The sequence below is a fragment of the Procambarus clarkii genome, chromosome 60, assembly GCF_040958095.1.
Source record: "Procambarus clarkii isolate CNS0578487 chromosome 60, FALCON_Pclarkii_2.0, whole genome shotgun sequence".
Lineage (NCBI taxonomy): Eukaryota > Metazoa > Arthropoda > Malacostraca > Decapoda > Cambaridae > Procambarus > Procambarus clarkii.
The window spans coordinates 26,059,184-26,082,680 of record NC_091209.1 but is presented as its reverse complement, the minus strand read 5'-3'; the positions used below and the strand labels follow the sequence as shown (position 1 = coordinate 26,082,680).

Below are 23,497 nucleotides of genomic sequence, written 5' to 3'. Positions count from 1 at the left end.
CATCCCCAAAAGCCCACAAGCAATCCAGCTGGGATGGCCCCATTGTAGACCAAGTTGCTGCAGAGTGCCTGGGTGCTGCAATAACACAACACGACATTGCTCGCCTCACAGCAGTAGCAGCCCCACATGCAGGGGATTTCCTGTTAGCAACCCCAATGTCGGCAACTGGCACGCGTCTCACACCACACGCCCTCCGAATTGCTGTAGCCCTCCGCCTTGCTGCCCCAATCCACACCAGATATAGGTGTTTTTGCGGCGAGGTGGTGGCTGACAGGTACGGCCACCATGGCCTACTCTGCCAAAGCACAGGGGGATGGCACTCGAGGCACAGTGAAGTTAACGACATCATCAAGAGGAGCCTCACCACAGCTGGATGCCCAGCTGAAAGAGAGCCCCGTTACCTAACGCCCCGTAACTCTGATGCTCTTATTGGTCACCCGGATGGTATCACAGTGAACCCCTGGAAGAATGGCAAGCAGTTGGTATGGGACTACACGTGCGTATCAACCCTGGCTAACACCTACATTGACCTCAGTGTTGCACAACCAGGTGGCGCTGCCACCCACAGGGAAGCAGCCAAATCCTGTAAGTATAGAGAACTGGATCACCACTACAATTTTGTCCCCATTGCTTCTGAGACACTCGGCGCCTGGGGTAAAAGTGCTACCAGTTTTTTGAAGGAACTGGGTTCTAGGCTCATTGAAACAACAAGGGACCCTAGAGCTGCCAGCTTTCTTTTCCAGCGCCTCAGCGTGGCGATACAGAGGGGAAATGCGCACTGCATCCAGGGTTCCTGCCCGCCATCTGAGGAGCTGGAGGAACTCGACAACCTATGATAACCATCTTTGTAACCTATATGTAACTCTTTTTTTGTAACAAAGTTCAAATAAAGCAAATATATATATATGTACATACAAAAGAAGAGGGGTGGTAGGAGAAGATAATATTAGTGTTCAGTGAGAAACCACAAGGTCTTCTCTGAGTACTTTTTATTTTCTTCTCCGAGGCTATGGGTCCCCACATTGGCACCAGAGGTGGTACCCTCACAAATTAAAAAAAAAAAAAAAAATATATATATATATATATATATATATATATATATATATATATATATATATATATATATATATATATATATATATATATATATATGAAATGATTTGGTGAAATGCTATGCCCAAGATTACCATCCGAGTTGCCGTCGGGGAAGTGGCTCAAATAGCCTCGGCTATCACTTCCTTTTGACGGCCGTGATGGTCAAGTGGATTAAGGCGCCCTGTAGTTACCAGTTGCGTTGCTTCTGGGAGTATGGGTTCGAGTCACTTCTGGGGTGTGAGTTTTTCATTCGCATATAGTCCTGGGGACCATTCAGGCTTGTTCGCATATATATATATATATATATATATATATATATATATATATATATATATATATATATATATATATATATATATATGTCGTACCTAATAGCCAGAACGCACTTCTCAGCCTACTATTCAAGGCCCGATTTGCCTAATAAGCCAAGTTTTCATGAATTAATGTTTTTTTCGTCTACCTAACCTACCTAACCTAACCTAACCTAGCTTTTTGGGGCTACCTAACCTAACCTTACCTATAAATATAGGTTAGGTTAGGTTAGGTAGGGTTGGTTAAGTTCGGTCATATATCTACGTTAATTTTAACTCCAATAAAAAAAAATTGACCTCATACATAGAGAAAAGGGTTGCTTTATCATTTCATAAGAAAAAAATTATAGTAAATATATTAATTCAGGAAAACTTGGCTTATTAGGCAAATCGGGCCTTGAATAGTAGGCTGAGAAGTGAGTTCTGGCTACTAGGTACGACATATATATATATATATATATATATATATATATGTATATGTCGTACCTAGTAGCCAGAACTCACTTCTCAGCCTACTATGCAAGGCCCGATTTGCCTAATAAGCCAAGTTTTCATGAATTAATTGTTTTTCGACTACCTAACTTACCTAACCTAACCTAACTTTTTCGGCTACCTAACCTAACCTATAAAGATAGGTTAGGTTAGGTAGGGTTGGTTAGGTTCGGTCATATATCTACGTTAATTTTAACTCCAATAAAAAAAATTGACCTCATACATAATGAAATGGGTAGCTTTATCATTTCATAAGAAAAAAATTAGAGAAAATATATTAATTCAGGAAAACTTGGCTTATTAGGCAAATCGGGCCTTGCATAGTAGGTTCAGAAGTGCGTTCTGGCTACTAGGTACGACATATATATATATATATATATATATATATATATATATATATATATATATATATATATATATATATATATATATATATATATATATATATATACAAGATAATTTACTTTACCTGTTTAGCGTCTGCATAGCTTTCAATGCCGCCATTGGAAGAGTTGCAGTTTGCATCGTTGAAATCGAAGCCAGAATATGGGACCCCGGGGTAGGACTCGGAGCCATAGTCAAATGATGTTCCTCCGGTGGTAGGCGTCCCCTCAGCCCACCACCCGCTCATGTGGTTGAAGACGCAGTCCACATAAATCCTGGCGGCCAGAAAGCAGTAAGAAACAACAACCAAAGGCCTATTGTTTATAATTTTGGGAAATTGATAATAATATAGATACCTTGTATCAGTAGCTGATAATATAATCAACATGAAATATCTAACACAAATATTACATAATGGTTACTGAGGGATTAGTTTTTAAGACGACTCTCTGCTGATAACGCTGTATTGATTACTCTGTGTTCATGATCATAAGTTGATGACCCTGTGTTGATGACCATAAGTTGATGAAATGTGTTGATGACCATAAGTTGATGAAATGTGTTGATGACCATAAGTTGATGAAATGTGTTGATGACCATAAGTTGATGAAATGTGTTGATGACCATAAGTTGATGAAATGTGTTGATGACCATAAGTTGATGAAATGTGTTGATGACCATAAGTTGATGAAATGTGTTGATGACCATAAGTTGATGAAATGTGTTGATGACCCTGTGTTGATGATCCTGTACTGAGTTACCAATTAGTACTTAACAGTGTCCATGGAGAAGTGATGTCTAGGTCTTACTGCCTAACCTACTAGCCTTGTTGAACCTACTTGAACTATCCTAATGTTCAACTTCCTGGTCGAATCTTACTTTAACGTTATAGATGGAGGTGGCTTCCACAACTTCTTTTTTCAATGCATTGCGCTTGTTGGCCCCACCTTAGAGAGTACGAGTATTTCCTTACATTTCTTCGAAACAATTGTTTCCTGCTTCCATGCATGTCATCACGTTAAACTTTCTCTCACATATTAAAGAGGCTGTAATCCATCTTTTCAATTCCCTTCAGTATCCTGTATGTTGCAATCATGTCCCCTCTGCCTCTTTGCCTCTTCTCTCTTCTCTTCTAGGGTTGTGAGATCTTTCCTCGTAGCTTAGTCCTCGTAGCTCTGGCACTAATCATATAGCATACATTTATATTTTTGTTCTATGCCCCACAAAGTGCAGCGTCCAGACTGGTGATACATATTTCAGAACTGGTCTAACAAGGCTGTATAGCTAGCCTTGAGAGTGCTCTGGTTTAGGTTTCTAAAAGTCGTCAAATGACTACTAGCATCCCATATGCTGCTGATGTTACACTATTTATGTGTACCTCTGGAGATAGTGATGGCATTATATCCACACCTGAATCTTCTTTCTCCTTTTCTAACTTTCAATACCTTACACTTGTTGGGATTGAATTCTATGAACCATTTGTTTATCATCTCCTGGAGTTTGTGTTGATGACCCTGTGCTGTTAATGCTGTGTTGTTGATCCAGTGTTGACCATTTTCTGTTAATGATCCCTATGTTGATGATCCTGTGTTGATGATCCTGTGTTGAAGAACCTGTGTTGATGACGCTGAATTGATGACCTTGTTCTAATGACCTTGTGTTCGTGTTCCTATGCTGATAGCACTGTATTAATGACTTTGTATTGTGACTGTTTTGATGACGCAGAATTGATGACCATCTGTTGACGCCGTATTGATGACATTCTTAACACTTTTCGTTCTTGCTATTAGACGGGGCCCTGTGGTTGCTATAAGACGGGGGGCCCTGTGATTGCTATAAGACGGGGCCCCTGTGATTGCTATAAGACGGGGCCCTGTGATTGCTATTAGACGGGGCCCTGTGGTTGCTATAAGACGGGGCCCTGTGGTTGCTATAAGACGGGGCCCTGTGGAAGTGTGTGTATGACTCTTGGGAAGAACAACATCTCGAAGTCACGTGAAATACCCGGATAAGTAAGTACGGCTCTCTTGTGCAAAGTACATTGTCATTAAATTATCTTTGCCTCGGTTAGGGAATATAGTTAGGAAATGCCTATTTAATGATGTCAAATAAAGTCATATATTCAAGTGTCATTCCAGTGTCTGTTAATGGTTGTACCTGTCTTAGTGATATTGGGCTTACCCTTCCCTTTGACCCCTAGTGACCTAATGCCCTTAATTATTCAGCACTCCTCCCCTCCGTCAGTCCCTTAGTGAGATGTGTTAATACCACGAGTGTCCCGCCCTTGCTCCCGTGTATTCTATAGTACACCCCAAGTGGTTTCAGGACTATTCAAGTGACAGGCCACGATCTTGTTACCATTCATTGGTTCCTTACACCTGTCCTGGTAGGATATTGTACTTCTACACGCCCTACGGTTCTCTCCGGTCTCCTGTCCGGTAAACTCAGGATTTTTGGAATAATGGCCAATTATTCAATTTCCAATAATGGACCAGAGTACGTTGAGGCGCCTCCAGCACCCAAGGGTGCCCCGCAAACGTCAGAATGTAGTCGTCGTGTTTACTTGTAGAACGTGGAAAATCTGCTATAGGCCACTAGCCGTCTGTTAGGCATATCACCTGCCTAACAGACGCGTATTAAGAAATAACTTGTCACCTGGTTAGTTCATTTATCTCAATCGCCGCAGAATCCGGTTGGGTTATCAGTTAATTAACTGTAGTGAACGAGTGACTTAAGGATAGAGAAAGGGAGAAAGACCGATTGTCTCCACGTGATATCAAGCACAAGCAATGAGACTGCCAGAAATTGTATCTATACGAGATATCAAGCAAGCAACGAGAATGCCAGTGATTGTGTTTCCACGTGATAACAATCACAAACAACGAGACTTCGTGAGACACAACGTAGCTCATTCCTCTCAGTTCCGGGACCAGTCTGGTGGCATACCTCTGAATCTTCTCTAACTTCGTCTTGTGTTTAACTAGGTATGGACTCCAGGCTGGAGCTGCATACTCCAGGATTGGTCTTACATAAGTGGCATACAGGGTCCTGAACGATTCCTTACACATGTTTCTAAAGGCAGTTCTTATGTTGGCCAGTCTAGCATATGCCGCTGATGATATCCTTTTGATGTGAGCCTCTGGGAGCAGGTTCGGTGTGATATCGACCCCCAGATCTTTCTCTCTATTTGACTCTTGCAGGGTTTTACCTCCCAGATGGTACCTTGTGTTCAGCCTTCTGCTACCTTCGCCAAATTTCATTACTTTACACTTTCCTGAGTTGAACTTTAGCAGCCATTTACCTGTGTGTGTCATGTCCCCCACCACCCAGCCTGGCCACGTGTGGCCACACCTGTGTGTGTCATGTCCCCCACCACCCAGCCTGGCCACGTGTGGCCACACCTGTGTGTGTCATGTCCCCCACCACCCAGCCTGGTCACGTGTGGCCACACCTGTGTGTGTCATGTCCCCCACCACCCAGCCTGGCCACGTGTGGCCACACCTGTGTGTGTCATGTCCCCCACCACCCAGCCTGGCCACGTGTGGCCACACCTGTTCGTCGCACGTGTTCACCCAGTTACACCTGCCACTGTGTCAACTGTGTATACTGGCATGTCTCCGCGTGCTCTAGATGGGAGCATCTAACATGGGACATGACATGGGAGCATCTAACATGGGAGATAACATGGGAGCATCTAACATGGGAGATAGCATGGGAGTATATAACATGGGAGATAACATGGGAGCATCAAACATGGGAGCATCTAACATGGGAGATAACATGGGAGATAGCATGGGAGACAACATGGGAGTATCTAACATGGGAGCATCTAACATGGGAGATAACATGGGAGATAGCATGGGAGTATATAACATGGGAGATAACATGGGAGCATCTAACATGGGAGATAACATGGGAGCATCTAACATGGGAGATAACATGGGAGATAGCATGGGAGTATCTAACATGGGAGATAACATGGGCACATCTAACATGGGAGATAACATGGGAGCATCTAACATTGGAGATAACATGGGAGCATCTCTCATGGGAGATACCATGGGAGCATCTAACATGGGAGATAACATGGGAGCATCTAACATGGGAGCATCTAACATGGGAGATAACATGGGAGCATCTAACGTGGGAGATAGCATGGGAGTATCTAACATGGGAGATAACATGGGAGCATCTAACATGGAAGATAGCATGGGAGTATCTAACATGGGAGATAACATGGGCACATCTAACATGGGAACATCAAACATGAGAACATCTATCATGGGAGATACCATGGGAGTAACTATCATGGGAGATAACATGGGCACATCTAACATGGGAGATAACATGGGAGCATCTAACATTGGAGATAACATGGGAGCATCTAACATGGGAGCATCTAACATGGAAGATAACATGGGAGCATCTAACATTGGAGATAACATGGGAGCATCTATCATGGGAGATAACATGGGAGCATCTAACATGGGAGATAACATGGGAGTCTCTAATATGTGAGATAACACAGGAACATCTATGATGGGAGATAACATGGGAGCATCTAATATGGGAGATAACATGGGGACATCTATCATTGGAGATAACATGGGAGCATCTAACATGGGAGATAACATGGGAGCATCTAACATGGGAGCATCTAACACGGGAGCATCTAACATGGGAGATAACATGGGGACATCTAACATGGGAGATAACATGGTGGCATCTAACATGGGAGCATCTAACATGGAAGATAACATGGGAGCATCTAACATGGGAGATAACATGGTGGCATCTAACATGGGAGCATCTAACATAGAAGATAACATGGGAGCATCTAACATAGGAGATAACATAGGAGCATCTAACATGGGAGATAACATGGGGACATCTAACATGGGAGATAACATGGGAGCATCTAACATGGGAGATAACATGGGAGCATCTAACATGGGAGATACCATGGGAGCATCTAACATGGGAGCATCTAACATGGGAGATACCATGGGAGCATCAACAGTGGAGGAGAGTGTGTGTATGTGCAGGGATGAATGACAGGCCGACCTTACTGGCATTACAGTTATTATCTACATTTTGTGTTCTTGAAGTGTTTCCTGTGTTGATAGTTGATCAGCCGTCCGACCTGGAGTATATCTCGTCATCACCCGGTACAGGTGACAGGTAGTCTGGTCCAGGAACCTACAGGACAGTTGTAGCTACAGCAGTCTGTGAGGTATTGTTCCCCGCACACTGTCTGTGGAACAGTACCTGCACACTGTCTGTGTGGTACTGTACTCACATAGCTTACTTACCTAGTTGTGCTTGCGGGGGTTGAGCTCTGGCTCTTTGGTCCCGCCTCTCAACTGTCAATTAACTAATGTACAGGTTTCTGAACCTGCTGGGCTCTATCATATCTACACTTGAAGCTGTGAATGGAGTCAGTCTCCACCACATCACTTCCTAATGCATTCCATTTGTCTACTACTGAAACCGAAAAAATTCTTTCTAATATCTCTGTGGCTCATTTGGGCACTTAATTTCCACCTGTGTCCCCTCGTGCGTGTGCCTCTTGTATTAAATAGTCTGTCTTTATCTACCCTATCAATTCCTCTGAGAATCTTGTATGTGGTGATCATGTCCCCTCTAACTCTTCTGTCTCCCAGTGACGTGAGGTTTAATTCCCGTAGTCTCTCCTCGTAGCTCATACCCCTCAGTTTGGGTACTAGTCTGGTGGCAAACCTTTGAACCTTTTCCAGTTTAGTCTTATGCTTGACTAGATATGGACTGCATGCTGGAACCGCATACTCCAGGATTGGTCTGACATATGTGGTATACAAAGGTCTGAAAGATTCCTTACACAAGTTTCTAAAGGCCGTTCTTATGTTAGCCAACCTGGCATGTGCCGCTGATGCTATCCTCTTGATATGGGCTTCAGATGACAGATCTGACGTGATATCAACCCCCAGGTCTTTCTCTCTGACTCTTGAAGTATTTCAACTCTCAAATGATACCTTGTATCTGGTCTCCTGCTCCCTACACCTATCTTCATTACATCACATTTGCTTGGGTAACAACCATTTGTTCGACCATTCCTTCAGCTTGTCCAGTTCTTCTTGAAGCCTCAAACTGTCCTTCTCTGTGTTAATCCTTCTCATAATTTTGGCGTCGTCAGCAAACATTGAAAGGAATGAGTCTATACCCTCTGGGAGATCATTTACGTATATCAGAAACAGGATAGGTCCGAGTACAGAGCCTTGCGGGAGTCCACTGGCGACTTCACACCAATCTGAGGTCTCACCCCTCACTGTAACTCTCTGCTTCCTATTGCTTAGGTACTCCCTTATCCACTGGAGAGCACTACCAGTTAGTCCTGCCTGTTTCTCCAGCTTATGCATCAGCCTTTTATGGGGAACTGTGTCGAAGGCTTTCCGACAGTCCCAAAAAAATGCAGTCCACCCATCCTTCTCTTTCATGCTTAATCTTTGTCACCTGATCGTAGAATTCTATTAAGCCTGTAAGGCAAGATTTACCCTCCCTGAACCCATGTTCACACAAAGTCCCTTCTCTCCGGATGTGTTACTAGGTTTTTTCTCACGATCTTCTCCATTACCTTGCATAGTATACAAGTTAAGGACACTGGCCTGTAGTTCAGTGCCTCTTGCCTGTCATCGTTTTTATATATTGGGACTACATTAGCCGTCTTCCACATTTCTGGTAGGTCTCCCGTCTCCAGTGACCTACTATACACTATGGAGAGTGGCAAGCAAAGTGCTCCTTCACACTCTTTCAATACCCATGGTGAGATTCCGTCCGGGCTAGTGTGTGCAGCAACTGTACCCACACACTGTCACTGGTACAGCAGACAGTGTGGTACTGTACCCACACACTGTCACTGGTACAGCAGACAGTGTGGTACTGTACCCACACACTGTCACTGGTACAGCAGACAGTGTGGTACTGTACCCACACACTGTCACTGGTACAGCAGACAGTGTGGTCCTGTACCCGCACACTGTCACTGGTACAGCAGACAGTGTGGTCCTGTACCCGCACACTGTCACTGGTACAGCAGACTGTGTGGTACTGTACCCACACACTGTCACTGGTACAGCAGACAGTGTGGGTACTGTACCCACACACACTGTCACTGGTACAGCAGACTGTGTGGTACTGTACCCACACACACTGTCACTGGTACAGCAGACAGTGTGGTACTGTACCCACACACTGTCACTGGTACAGCAGACTGTGTGGTACTGTACCCACACACACTGTCACTGGTACAGCAGACAGTGTGGTACTGTACCCACACACTGTCACTGGTACAGCAGACAGTGTGGTACTATACCCGCACACTGTCACTGGTACAGCAGACAGTGTGGTACTGTACCCACACACTGTCACTGGTACAGCAGACTGTGTGGTACTGTACCCACACACTGTCACTGGTACAGCAGACAGTGTGGTACTGTACCCACACACTGTCACTGGTACAGCAGACAGTGTGGTACTGTACCCACACACTGTCACTGGTGTAGTTGTTACCCACACTTTAGTCGTGGTGATAGTCTTTAGTACTTTAGTAAACGGGTTTTTGTGGTTGAACAGGTACTTTACGGAGTCTTAGTGACACAGAGGGTAAGTTGTGTGCTACGGAGTCTTACTGACACTGAGGGTAAGTTGTGTGCTACGGAGTCTTACTGACACAGAGGGTAAGTTGTGTGCTACGGAGTCTTACTGACACTGAGGGTAAGTTGTGTGCTACGGAGTCTTACTGACACAGAGGGTAAGTTGTGTGCTACGGAGTCTTACTGACACAGAGGGTAAGTTGTGTGCTACGGAGTCTTACTGACACTGAGGGTAAGTTGTGTGTTACGGAGTCTTACTGACACAGAGGGTAAGTTGTGTGCTACGGAGTCTTACTGACACAGAGGGTAAGTTGTGTGCTACGGAGTCTTACTGACACTGAGGGTAAGTTGTGTGTTACGGAGTCTTACTGACACAGAGGGTAAGTTGTGTGCTACGGAGTCTTACTGACACAGAGGGTAAGTTGTGTGCTACGGAGTCTTACTGACACTGAGGGTAAGTTGTGTGTTACGGAGTCTTACTGACACAGAGGGTAAGTTGTGTGCTACGGAGTCTTACTGACACAGAGGGTAAGTTGTGTGCTACGGAGTCTTACTGACACAGAGGGTAAGTTGTGTGCTACGGAGTCTTACTGACACTGAGGGTAAGTTATGTGTTACGGAGTCTTACTGACACAGAGGGTAAGTTGTGTGCTACGGAGTCTTACTGACACAGAGGGTAAGTTGTGTGCTACGGAGTCTTACTGACACAGAGGGTAAGTTGTGTGCTACGGAGTCTTACTGACACAGAGGGTAAGTTGTGTGCTACGGAGTCTTACTGACACTGAGGGTAAGTTGTGTGTTACGGAGTCTTACTGACACAGAGGGTAAGTTGTGTGCTACGGAGTCTTACTGACACTGAGGGTAAGTTGTGTGTTACGGAGTCTTACTGACACAGAGGGTAAGTTGTGTGCTACGGAGTCTTACTGACACAGAGGGTAAGTTGTGTGCTACGGAGTCTTACTGACACAGAGGGTAAGTTGTGTGCTACGGAGTCTTACTGACAAGGTGTAATGGTATGTGCACAGACCAAGCTTCTCCCCTTTCCCCCTCGTTTGTCTCCTCCTTCCTTGTTCATTCTCCCAGTTGCCCTTTCTTGCCATAAACCGTGGAGTCAAGAGACCATTGGTGGCTGGAGAGTCCCTCTCATTTTTGGCCCTCTCTTAACCCACTTCTTCCCCACTCTTTTCCCCTCTCCACCCCCACTCTTTTCCCCTCTCTACCCCCACTCTTTCCCCCCTTCCCTGCCTCTTCTATAGCCATGGACAAGTTGGGGACCAATAAATTCAGTGCCATAAAACCGTGCTCTCGAACTTCTCTTGGGTGGCTGGGTAGTCAAGGTTTGTTTCACACGATCTGGGTATAAGTGCTTATTTCCAGATTCTGTGAGAGGACCGCCCCCCCCCCCTCTCCCCGGGTAGATGTCAGGCTTTTCACTGGCCAAGAGCAGGGGCTTTTGTTTCAATGGTTAGTGGTGCCAGGGTACTAGGCCTGGGGGCTCAAGTGATTGGACTAAAGTCTCAAGAGGCTGAGTCCCCCAGGGTAGAGCCGGACACCCATTGGCCAAAGGACCAGGACAACCAACTTTGGTTTGAATTGATTTGCGCTCCTAGCCCAGAGCCAAGCTCGAGGGAAGAACGATAGGCCTCCCTGGAGTAGTCAGAGGAAATTTTAGTTAGTGTGTCAGGAGGGGAATTTGGGACAGGTCCAATGACCTGGGAGACCAGCCATTCAACATCTGTGGCCGGTTATTGCAGGACTAAGGTAATGTGTGTCTGAGTTTTGGTACATCAAAGTAATTGCACCCCGTTTATATTGCCTCTTAGGGATGTATTTAGAGACGGATATATTTCAATTTGTTATAATTAATCGTGTCTTTTGTTAAATAAAGTTTCATTAATTTATTTTGTTGTTTAGTTATCTGTCTCCCCTTTTATTAATGCTGCATCGATTTTCTATGTTGTGTTTATGTGCTGTACTGGAAATCCCCTTGTGTTTAATCCACCTCCATTTTTATATTTTGAATATTAAAGTTGCCCTTGAATCTAAATTAGTAAAGTAAAGTTTTCAAATGAATTCCCAAGCAATCATTTATTACCAAGATTCCCACATCCCTCAAGATTCATGATCATTAATTTCTGGCCTTCTTGGTAAATCAGTAATACAGACACATTCAGCTTTCAGGAAGGTTCTGGCAGCGTAAGTTTCAGTATTATTCATTATTTAAAATTAATAACCCTTCATCTCTTGCTTCCCCCTCATTTAATGTTTCAGTTTAACAGTTAGCTGGGAGCTCAGTGAGGGTCACAGTGAGCTTTCAAGCAGTGTTAAGCTGGGCTTTTATGTGAGTAAGGGGGAGTAGCAATTTGGAGTTATTACAACAAAGGTAAGTTGTGTGCTACGGAGTCTTAATGACACATAAGTAAGTTGTGTGCAACGGGGTTTTACTGATATGAAGGTACGTTATGTGCTACGGAGTCTTAATGACACATAGGTAAGTTGTGTGCAACGTTGTGAGGGGATGGTTCACCAGCTCACTTACAATAGTGCTCTTATGCCTGTGGGAGCCAGTACACTTGTTAAGTGCACTTGTTAAGTGGGCGGACTTAAGTTTGGTAACCAGCAACCGAAACATCTAGTGTTTGGGCTCATGTGAGAGCCCCAGTCATCAGCAGTCCATAAATGTTACCCTGGCCGGGGTGGCATGTCTGTGGACAGTGCTAGAGCTGATAGCATCATCTCATTGTATGGCATGGAGCCAGACAATTTTGCGCGGGAACGGCTAGGCCCAGGCGTGGGGTAAGCTGTGGGCCTCCCGCGCTCGCTGGCCACTTGAGTCGTTGTCATGGAGACAGCCGCCATCTTGGTAAACATCATGAGCCGCCATGTTGGTCGGCCATCTTGGAGTTGCCCTAGGGACTATGCTACACCGTCGCTGATTGGATGAGAGGGGTAGGCCGCTGTATGCCTTCCTCTCATTGGTTATTTCGAGAAGGACGCGGGGAGAGCCGGTGTAGCATCATTCTGAACTCAGCTGCCACCTTGTCAAGACGCTCTCTGTACTCAATTCGGCCATATTGAAGTATAGGGCGTCGTGGTGGCTGGACTACTCAACTGCTGATGCTTCCTGCTTCACCAACGACAACGGTCGTCACAGAATCCGGCCGAAGTCGTCGCTTGGAGGGGTTTAAGACATTTTTGTGCAGGGGGTAGAGGTACAGTGATCTGGGATCGTGGGGAATGTGCATACGAGCAGCAACAGACTCGTAGATCCCATACCAGTGATGATTAGACTTGCTAGTGCTCTGTAGCAGTCGATGGGAACGGGGAAATTCGTGTCAGTGTTAAGGCAAATTGCCCATGTTGTGTGAGACGCTATCGTTGTGCGCGTCACCTGGGTATGAATGCTTCACTTCACGGGTGAGTCGAGGGTGCAAACTCAGCCGTGTTGAGTGGGAGGGGTTCGAGTGTGCGCCAATCTTTTCGAATAAATACTACCGCAGCTTACGCCACCCGGAGCGAGCCAGCCACCGGAAGCGGGGTGCCTGATGTATGGGAAGGTGTGTAGCCGGCAGTGTGAATGAGTAAGTACCTATGTGTGTATTTCTGGTGATTAGTAGTCTCTAAAGCTTGAATTCGAGGTCAAGTGTTCCGTCACATTGTCACGCAGCACCTGTTCAGGTGGAGTGAATTGTGGGCGAGGAGATTAATCACCTGTGTTGTCATCTTGTCAGTCCAGAGGGACTTAAGTCTGGTGTACACAGACGTACAGTGTGTGTGTGTGTGTGTGTGTGTGTGTGGGTACACACGGGAACAGAGGATACATAGATTAGCCAAGGACTGAGAGGATGTCCATGTAATAATTCTATTATTTCATTGTGGTAATCATTTTTGATCGTCCGTGGGACGGAGTGATATCATTTCCATGTGTGGTCTTGCAGGTGTGGAATTCCAACACTGAGCGCTCAGGTATGTGTAACGCCAGTGATTCCTGGCAATGATTATTGTGGAGTATACCACAGTGTGGACTTAATTTCTTGTATTGTTCCCAGGGCCGTGACAAGTGTGATTTATATAAATATATATTGTGGTTGCAGTATTAATTAACGTAATTTTGGTGAGTTTTGGTGAGTGACGAGGCCGTCTAGAGAGACCGTCCCCGCTCTGTCGAGTAACGTAACTCTGGAGAGTGTTTATCGACATGCGTGATCGATAAATCAGTCACCCATGTGATTTAAGGAGTGTGAGATTCTCCTTAGTGTTCCCAATAACGTTTGATAGCTGTAGCTACATGTGTCAGCAATAATTATAATTATATATATATATATATAATCGTAGTGTCACGGTGCCCAGTGTTATTGAGTTATTTACTGTGAGGTGATTGCAATATATTGACCTGTGTTCTAGGGGGGTTATTGAGAGCACTGGGGTCATTTGCAACAGTAAGTAAGTAAGTGTGTGTAGTATCCTAATATTTGGAAATTAGAGTACTTGCCGTGTGTGTTATTGCAAAGGGGGTTGTTATTTGATGGTGATTGTTGCTAGTGTTGAGCATCACCGTAGGTGATTGCAGTTCAGTAAAGTCATTGTGGGGCAGTGTTCTAGAGGGTTCATGTCATGTATGTTATTTTACTAGGTTCTGCAGTATTGTCATTGCAACCGGATTGTAACGTAAATCACTGTGATTTGTTAGTGTGATTTGTCATTGTCGTGGGTGAACTCGGCTGTAGACGAGTACTTGGGTACACATATATTCTCCTGGTTATCTGGTAGGACATCGAAGTCCAGTATTCAGTGAGGTGATTGCGAGGCAATTAATATAACGTAACCAAGGGAACGCCCATTGCTTTAAGAGAATTTGTTCTTTGACAATTTGAGTAACGTAGAATGCGTTTGGGTTAATTTACTTTCCTGTAAGCAGCTACGGTAGTCTCAAGGAGTCTAGCCAGCAGCCAGATAAGAATTAGAGTATTGTCTGTCGTAATTAACGGTCAGTGGGCCGGGTAATTGACGTGTTGCAGGAAGTCAAAGTAATTAACCTCGATCCTTGTTTGATCGACTCACACGAAGGCTACATTGTTCCATTAACGTAACGTCGTTATCTACCCGGAAGTACCGGCACTTGATTGACTCGTGGGAGGAGTAGCGTCATTTTAGAATAACGTAAACATGGGGCTAATTACTGTTATTAGCCACCTGAATTGGTCTGAGTATGGAAGGCTCAGACGGAATTCATACCTTAATGTAAATTGCTGAGCCAGTGTGAAAGGTTGCGTATTTTAATTGTTTAATTATTGATCTTGAGGATAGTAATTAATTACTCTAAAGGTAATCACGAGTGATTACCGTTCTCTTAGCACTTTGGACATTGCAAATCAGAGTTTACCATCGCTGAGTGATTAGTAACCGATTAACGTAAATTAACGTAACTAGTAAAGAGATTAATCAGCTGTCTGGTAGTACAGGGATTAATGGGATTTTCTCACTGAATGCTCGACGGGTAGAGTGTTATGTAATTTCCGCGTTACTAGTGACAGTTGTAAGAGTTATTAATTTAACGTAAATGTTACCTTGTTATTAGCGTAAATCAATTGGTATTGATTGTTGATCGTCCATGGGACGGAGTGTTAACGTAAGGATTAATTTGAGGAAGGGTGCTGGAGTTGCCAGTGAACCCATTAGTTATTGTTGTCATTGAAAGACTACTGATTTGATTGCATTGCAAACGCTGTTGCAGGTGTAGACTGCACTGAGGCGTAGAACAGTTAGGAGGTTACTGGAGACGTATTTCAGAACCTACTGTGTCATTTGTTGTAATTGTGATTATAGATCTGTTAGTTCTTGTTTCTTGTTGATTCCTCTGTGGTCACGCTTATGTTCGAGTTAGTTCATTATGCAGTCCGAGGGGCTGGTGTCTAGCTGTCATTGATAGTGTCACAGGAGGGATTTCGAGTAACGTCATTGACATTTCTTTTTATTTTGTTGTAGTAGTTAGTACTTTATTGAATAAACTAAGTTGTTATGGTTAACACTGTCTTTTCGTTACACCCCCACACATTATTATTGTTATGCAAATGTTCTTCACACTCGACTAATAAAATTGAGACTAATTTTCTGAGCTTTGGATCAAATATACGGCACCACACAACAATAAATTATTGTTGTGAGAGCCCGTGACTTACTCGTTAGATTCGCTTCGGCGATTGGCGAAGGTCGGCGGCCTAAGAGAGGGGATTTCAATTTTCATTGGGGTCTCGGCGTTTGCTCGCGCCTAGTCAATTGTTCATACATGGTCCCAAAGTGAGGAATGAACTGTTTACTACACTGGTGTGTTAGCTAAGCAAGTCCTTCCTCAGGCGACCTAGTTGAATATCACGACAGGAATAAAGGTTAAAGAATAAAGAAAATTCTTAGAAATTTTCCGAGCTAAAATTCCTTATACCAATTTCAATTTATTCCACAAGTTTACAAACTCAAACTCTCACAACGGGGTTTTACTGATATGAAGGTACGTTGTGTGCTACGGAGCTATAATGACACATAGGTAAGTTGTGTGCAACGGGGTTTTACTGACACGGAGGTAAGTTGTGTGCTACGGAGTCTTAGTGACAGGCGAGTTGTGTGCAATGGAGTCTTAATAACTCCGACTAACGTTTTGTGCTACGGGGTCTTACTGACTCGGACGTATATTATGTGCTACGGATTTTTAGTGACACGAAGGTAAGTTGTATGCAGCGAAGTCTTACTGACACGTAGGTGTGTTGAGAGCTTTGGGACTTACTGACAAGGAAGTACGTTGTGTGCTACGGAGTCATAGTGACACGTAGATAAGTTGTGTGCAACGTACTCTTAGTGCCACGTAGGTAAGTTGGGTGTTACGGAGTCTTAGTGACACGGAGTTAAGTTATGTTCTACGGAGTCTAAATTACACAGAGGTACGTTTTGTGCAACGGAGACTTAGTGACACGTAGGTAAGTTGTGTGTGACGGGTTTTACTGACACGGAGGTCAGCTGTGTGCTACGGAATATTAGTGACACGAAGGTAAGTTGTGTGCTACGGATTCTTAGTGGCACGTTGGTAAGTTGTGTCCTATGGGGTCTTATTGACACAGGAGCACGTTGTGTGCTACGGAGACTTAGTGACACTTAGGTAAGTTGCGTCCAACGGAGTCTTTGTGACACGGAGGTACGTTTTGTGCTTCGGAATCTTAGTGACTCAGACGAAATTTTTGTTCTACAGGATCTTACTGACAACGACGTAAGTTGAGTGCTGCGGAATCTTAGAGACTCGGAGGTAAGTAATGTGCTACAGAGTCTTAGTGACACGTAGGTTCGTTGTGTGCTACGAATTCTTAGTGACAAGGAGATAAGTTGTGTGCTACGGAGTCTCTCTGATACGTAGATAAGTTGTGTTCAATGAGGTCTTACTGACACTAAAGTAAGTTGTGTGATACAGAGTCTTTCTGACACGTAGGTAAGTTTTATGCTACGGGGTCGTACTGACAAGGAGGTAAGTTGTATGCTACGTAGTCTCAGTGACACGTAGGTAAGTTGTGTGTTGCGGGGTCTTACTGACACAGAAGTACGTTGTGTGCTACGGAATGGTAGTGACACGTAGGTAATTTGTGTGCTACATAGTCTTAGGAACACTGAGGTAAGTTGTGTGTTGCGGAGTATTACTAACACACAGATGAGTTGTATGCTACGTTGTCTTACTGACACAGAGGTACGTTGAGCTAAGGAGTCTTAGTGACACGTAGGTAATTTGTATACTACGGAGTCTTAGTGACACGTAGATAAGTTGTGCACAGTGTAGTCTTGGTGACATGTAGGTAAGCTGTATGCAATTGAATCTTAGTGACACGTAGGTAAGTTTTGTGCTACGTTGTCCTAGTGACATGGAGATAAGTTGTGTGCTACAGAGTCTTAGTGACACGTAGGTAAGGGTTGTGTTACGGGGTTTTACTAACACGGAGGTAAGATGTGTGCACCGGAGTTTTACTGACACAATGGGGAGTTGTGGGTCTTATTGACACGGAAGTACGTTGTGTTCAACGGAGTCTTAGTGAAACGTAGAAAAGATGCGTGCTACAGAGGCTTTCTGACACGTAGGTAAGTTTTGTGCTACGGAGTCGTACTGACACGGAGGTGAGTAGTATGTTTTTGAGTAGTGAGAGAATAGCAAACAATATTATTATACCAGGAAATCTATCGGGACCTAACCAACCACAGATTAGAGAACTACTTAGATTCTGTGACAAATTTTCACTCAACCAGCAGATATCAGAGCCAACGAGAAATGAAAATATTCTAGAGCTGGTCTTTACAAACAATGAAAACATAATCAGGGACATTACGATATCAGATACCACATACTCAGATCGCAAGCTCAAACAATGATCAAGCGAGAGGGGTTATTCAGTAAATTCAATTTTAATAATAAAAGGATACTGGGAGACAATAAACAGGTAACTTATATTCATTTCATGGGAAACTTATCTAAGTAATACAAGTCCTACAGAAGGAATATAAAAACTGACTTCGGAAGCATATCCAGTCTGTCTGAAACATGTTCCTTTGAGGAAAGCCAGAAAGAGATCCAACGTAGAAAGAGAACGCAGACGACACTATAAAAAAAAGGAAAAAAAATACGGAAATACTTAAGCAGACACGACATTCCCTACAAAGAAGTGAAATTGAAACACATATGAGACTGAAAAAAGGCAGTTAGAACTGAAAGCAATTCAGGAAATAAAGAAAATCCAAAATACTTCTTCACATATGCAAAAGCAAAAACCACTGCCAGTATTGGACCTATTCGTACGAGTGATTGTTCATACACAAAAGATGAAAAAGAAATTAGTGAATTCGTAAAAAAACAGTATGAGGACATGTTTAGGATTCAAATAAACAACATGAAAGTGAAAGATCCAGACAATTTCTTTATGCAGGATATCCAAACCCCCTACAAAAATAACTGATATCAACACGAGCGTACTAGATTTTGAAAGAGAAATTGAAAACATGCCATGCACTCAGCTCCGGGTACAGATTCATGGAATTCAATATTTATAAAGAAATGCAGGGTGCCAGTAGCACAGGCACTCAGTATAGTGTGGAGGAAGAGCTTGGACACGGGGGAAGATACCAGATGCACTTAAAGTAGCAGACATAGCCCCTCTACACAAGGAAGGGAGCAAAACATTGGCAAAGAATTATAGACCAGCTGCACTAACGTCCCACATCATAAAAGTATTTGATCGAGAGATTAGGAGTCAGGTCACCAGTTTCATGGAGACCAATGACCTTCACAACCCAGGCCAACATGGATTTCGAGCCGGAAGATCGTGCCTCTCACAGCTACTTAATCACTACGACAAAGTCACTGAGGCATTAGAAGAAAAACAGAATGCAGATGTGGTATACAAGGACTTCGCAAAGGCATTCGATAAATGTGACCATGGAGTGAGAGCACACAAAATGAGGTCAATGGGAATATCTTGTAAAGTAGGACGCTGGATACTCAGTTTTTTGTCGAACAGGACACAAAGAGTAACATTCAACCGTATAAAATCGAGTCCAAGCGCAGTTAAAAGCTCTGTACCTCAGGGTAGCACCACTGCTTTTCCTTATTTTCATATCAGATATAGACAAAAATACAAGTCACAGCTTCGTATCATCCTTTGCAGATGACACAAAAATTAGCATGAAAATTACCTCTGCTGAAGACATTGAAAAACTTCAAGCAGATATTAATAAAGTTTTCGACTGGGCAACAGAAAATAACTTGATGTTTAACAGTGATAAATACCAGATATTCAGGTGCGGTAAAAATGAGGACCTTAAACATAATACAGGGTACAAAACACAGTCAAATGTGCCCATACTAGGAAAGCAGCATGTAAAGGATTTAAGAATAATGATGTTTGACGACCTAACGTTTAGGGAGCATAACCAGGCAAATATTGCGTCAGCCAGAAAAATTATCGGATGGATCGGACTGGTTGTTCACCAGTCTCCGTGGTGTAGTGGTAAGACACTCGCCTGGCGTTCCGCAAGCGCTTTGTCGTGGGTTCGTATCCTGGGGCCAGATTCACGAAAGCACTTACGCAAACACTTACGAACCTGTACATCTTTTCTCAATCTTTGGCGGCTTTGTTTACAATTACTAAACAGTTAATGAGCTCCGAAGCACCAGGAAGCTGTTTATAACAATAACAACATTTGATTGGCAAGTTTTCATGCTTGTAAACTGTTTAATAAATGTAACCAAAGCCGTCAAAGATTGAGGAAAGATGTACACGTTCGTAAGTGCTTGCGTAAGTTCTTTCGTGAATCTGGCCCCTGGCCCGGGAGGAATTACTGGGCGCAAATCCTTAACTGTAGCCTCTGTTTAACTCAACAGTAAAATGTGTACTTGGCTGTAAAAACGATTCTTCGCGGCGGGTATCGTATTCCAGGGACCTGCCCGAAACGCTACGCGTACTAGTGGCTGTACAAGAATGTAACAACTCTTGTATATATCTTAAAAAAAAATTACAAGAACTTTCAGACCCAGGGATCCCATCAAATTGGTTGTACTACACAAATCACGTGTACTGTCCCGTGTAGTGTACTGCTCAGTACTCACTTTCCCCTTCAGAGAAGGAGAGATTGCTGAAATAGCGAACATATACGGCATACATAGACGCAGTAAAGCACCTAAATTATTGGGATCGTCTCAAATCTCTCCAAATGTACTCACTAGAAAGAAGGCGAGAGAGATATCAAATAACATACTGGTGGGCTAGGTACCAAGTCTACACAGTAAAATAACATACTGGAGTGAACGATATGGAAGAAAATGCAGAATAGAACCAGTGAAGAATAGGGGTGCCATAGGCACAATCAGAAAGCACTTTATAAACATTCCACGGTTGTTCAGCGTCCTCCCAGCGAGCATAAGAAATATTGCCGGAACAACTGTGGATATCTTCAAGAGAAAACAGATCATTTTCTCCAAGGAGTGCCGGACCAACCGGGCTGTGGTGTATATGTGGGCCTGCGGGCCACTCCAAGCAAAAGCCTGGTGGACCAAACTCTCATAAGTCAAGCCGGGTCTCGGGCAGGGCTTGGGGAGTAGAAGAACTCCCTGAACCCCATCAACCAGGTATCAAGTATTTCTACCCAAACAAAAACTACAGCATTTCTACTCAAACAAAAAGTGCATTATTTCTACCCAAGAAAGAACTACAGTATTTCTATCCAAACAAACACTACAGCAGTTGTACCCAAACAAAAATTACCGCATTTCTTCCAAAACAAAAACTGCAGTATTTCTATCCAAAGAAAAACTACAGTATTTCTACCCCAAGAAAAACTACAGTATTTCTACCCCCTAGAAAAACTATGTCATTTCTACACATGGAAACTGCAGTATTTCTTCCCAAGCAAAAACTACAGTATTTCTACCCAAACAAAAACTGCATCATTTGTTCTCAAAAAAAAAAACAGCATTTCTTCTCAAACAAAAACTGCAGTATTTCTACCCAAGCCCAAACTACAGTTTTGTACCCAAACAAAAATTACAACATTTCTTCCCAAACAAAAACTTAGGGATTTCTGCACAAACAAAAACTACAGTATTTCTACTCAAACAAAAACTAAAGCATTTCTACCCCAAAAACTAAAGCATTTCTACCCCAAAAACTAAAGCATTTCTACCCCAAAAACTAAAGCATTTCTACCCCAAAAACTAAAGCATTTCTACCCCAAAAACTACAGCATTTCTACCCCAAAAACTACAGCATTTCTACCTAAAAAAAATCTACATCATTTCTATCCAAACAAAATCTACAGCATTTCAACACAAACAAAAGCTAGTTTTTCTACTCAAACAAAACTATAGCATTTTTACCCAATCAAAAATTACGGCCTTTCTACTCAAAAACTACAGAATTTCTTCCTAAACAAAAACTACAGTATTTCTACCCAAAAAAAAAGTATTTCCCCCCAAACAAAAACTGCAGCATTTCTACTCAACCAAAAACTACAGCATTTCTACCCAAACAAAAACTACAGTACTTCTATCCAAACAAAAACTACAGCATTTCTACTCAAACAAAATCTACAAGATTTTTACCCAAACAAAAACTACTGTATTTCTACACAAACAAAAACTATAGTATTTCTACTCAAACAAAAACAACAGTATTTTTCCCAAACAACAACTACAGGATTTCTACCAAAACAAAAACTACAGCATTTATACCTTGACAAGAACTTTATTATTTAAATCAAGAGGAAATTGTCAGGGGAAAGCGCCAAGCCATTAGACTATATAGCACATGGAAGGGGTTAGGATAAGGATCAGGGATGGGATGCGGGGGAAGGAATGGTTCCCAACCACTTGGACGGTCAGGGATTGAACGCCGACCTGCATGAAGCCATGACCGTCGCTCTACCGTCAAGACCACTGGTTGGACGGTGAACCAAGTGATTCAAAAGGAAACCAAGTGGTTCACTTATGTAGAGCGAAATTGGAATATTTAATGTTTCTAATGCAAAAAAAAAAAAATCATGAATCAGAATTCATTTTATCCTACCTTCGTTTTAAGTAGAAAAAATCCTTCACAAACATACAAGGAAAATATAACTGGTACTGGAGTGTGTTAAACCAATATTCTCACCTCACACCAGCGTTGTTGCAGGCATTGACTATTACTGTGAGGTGAGTGTACAGTTCTTACCTCACACCATCGTTGTTGCAATGGTTGACTATTACTGTGAGTGTACAGTTCTTACCTCACACCACCGTTGTTGCAGTTGTTGACTATTACTGTGAGTGTGTAGTTCTTACCTCACACCACCGTTGTTGCAGCGGTTGACTATTACTGTGAATGTAGTCCTTACCTCACACCAGCGTTGTTGCAGCGGTTGACCATGTCGGTGAAGGAGGTGAGGTTACCGGAGCGAGTGATGATGGTGTATGAGACGGGCTGGTAGCGCTCCCACCAGGGGCGGGTCCAGCCCTCCTTCTTCACCACAACATTCTCCGTCACGGGAGACACCTGCGGCGTGGTGTGGAACCTCAGTATTTATTGTTAGTCAACAACTCTGTCAGTGACAACCTGCACCTCTAGTCACTGCATAATGTGGGAAATTTCCACATCAAAATACAAACTTTAATATATCTGCTGTAAAATGTTGTTAATTTACATTAGTTAGTGTTGACCAAACCACACACTAGAAAGTGAAGGGACGACGACGTTTCGGTGCGTCCTGGACCATTCTCAAGTCGAATCGACTTGAGAATGGTCCAGGACAGACAGAAACGACGTCTTCCCTTCACTTCCTAGTGTGTGGTTTGGTCAACATATTTCAGCCACGTTATTGTGACTCCTCGTCTGTATACATTAGTTAGTCATAAAAGTTACAGGAAACTCCTTCGAAAAGTTTCAGATAACGGAGTTAAGAATCCAAGGTCATCTACTCATCGTTAAAATACAACTGTCTTAGGGCTGTTACACAATAAAATGAATCTACTAAATTAAATATATAGTAAATAGTTAGAGTTGACCTCAAACCAAATTCTTTCTCCTGAATCTCGAA

The 23,497-nt window shown here is 43.2% G+C and overlaps 1 protein-coding gene across 1 annotated transcript in view; it reads right to left on the bottom strand.

Annotated features, from left to right (window-relative positions):
- Positions 1 to 23,497, bottom strand: part of LOC123766981 (alpha-amylase 1-like) — a 62,034-nt gene that overhangs the window by 16,481 nt on the left and 22,056 nt on the right. Inside the window, exons 3-4 of the mRNA XM_069307364.1 lie at positions 22,799 to 22,956; positions 2,368 to 2,557 (exon numbers count right to left, since the gene is read on the bottom strand). Coding sequence (XP_069163465.1) covers positions 2,368 to 2,557; positions 22,799 to 22,956 — 348 coding nt within the window. The remainder of the gene's footprint in view (positions 1 to 2,367; positions 2,558 to 22,798; positions 22,957 to 23,497) is intronic.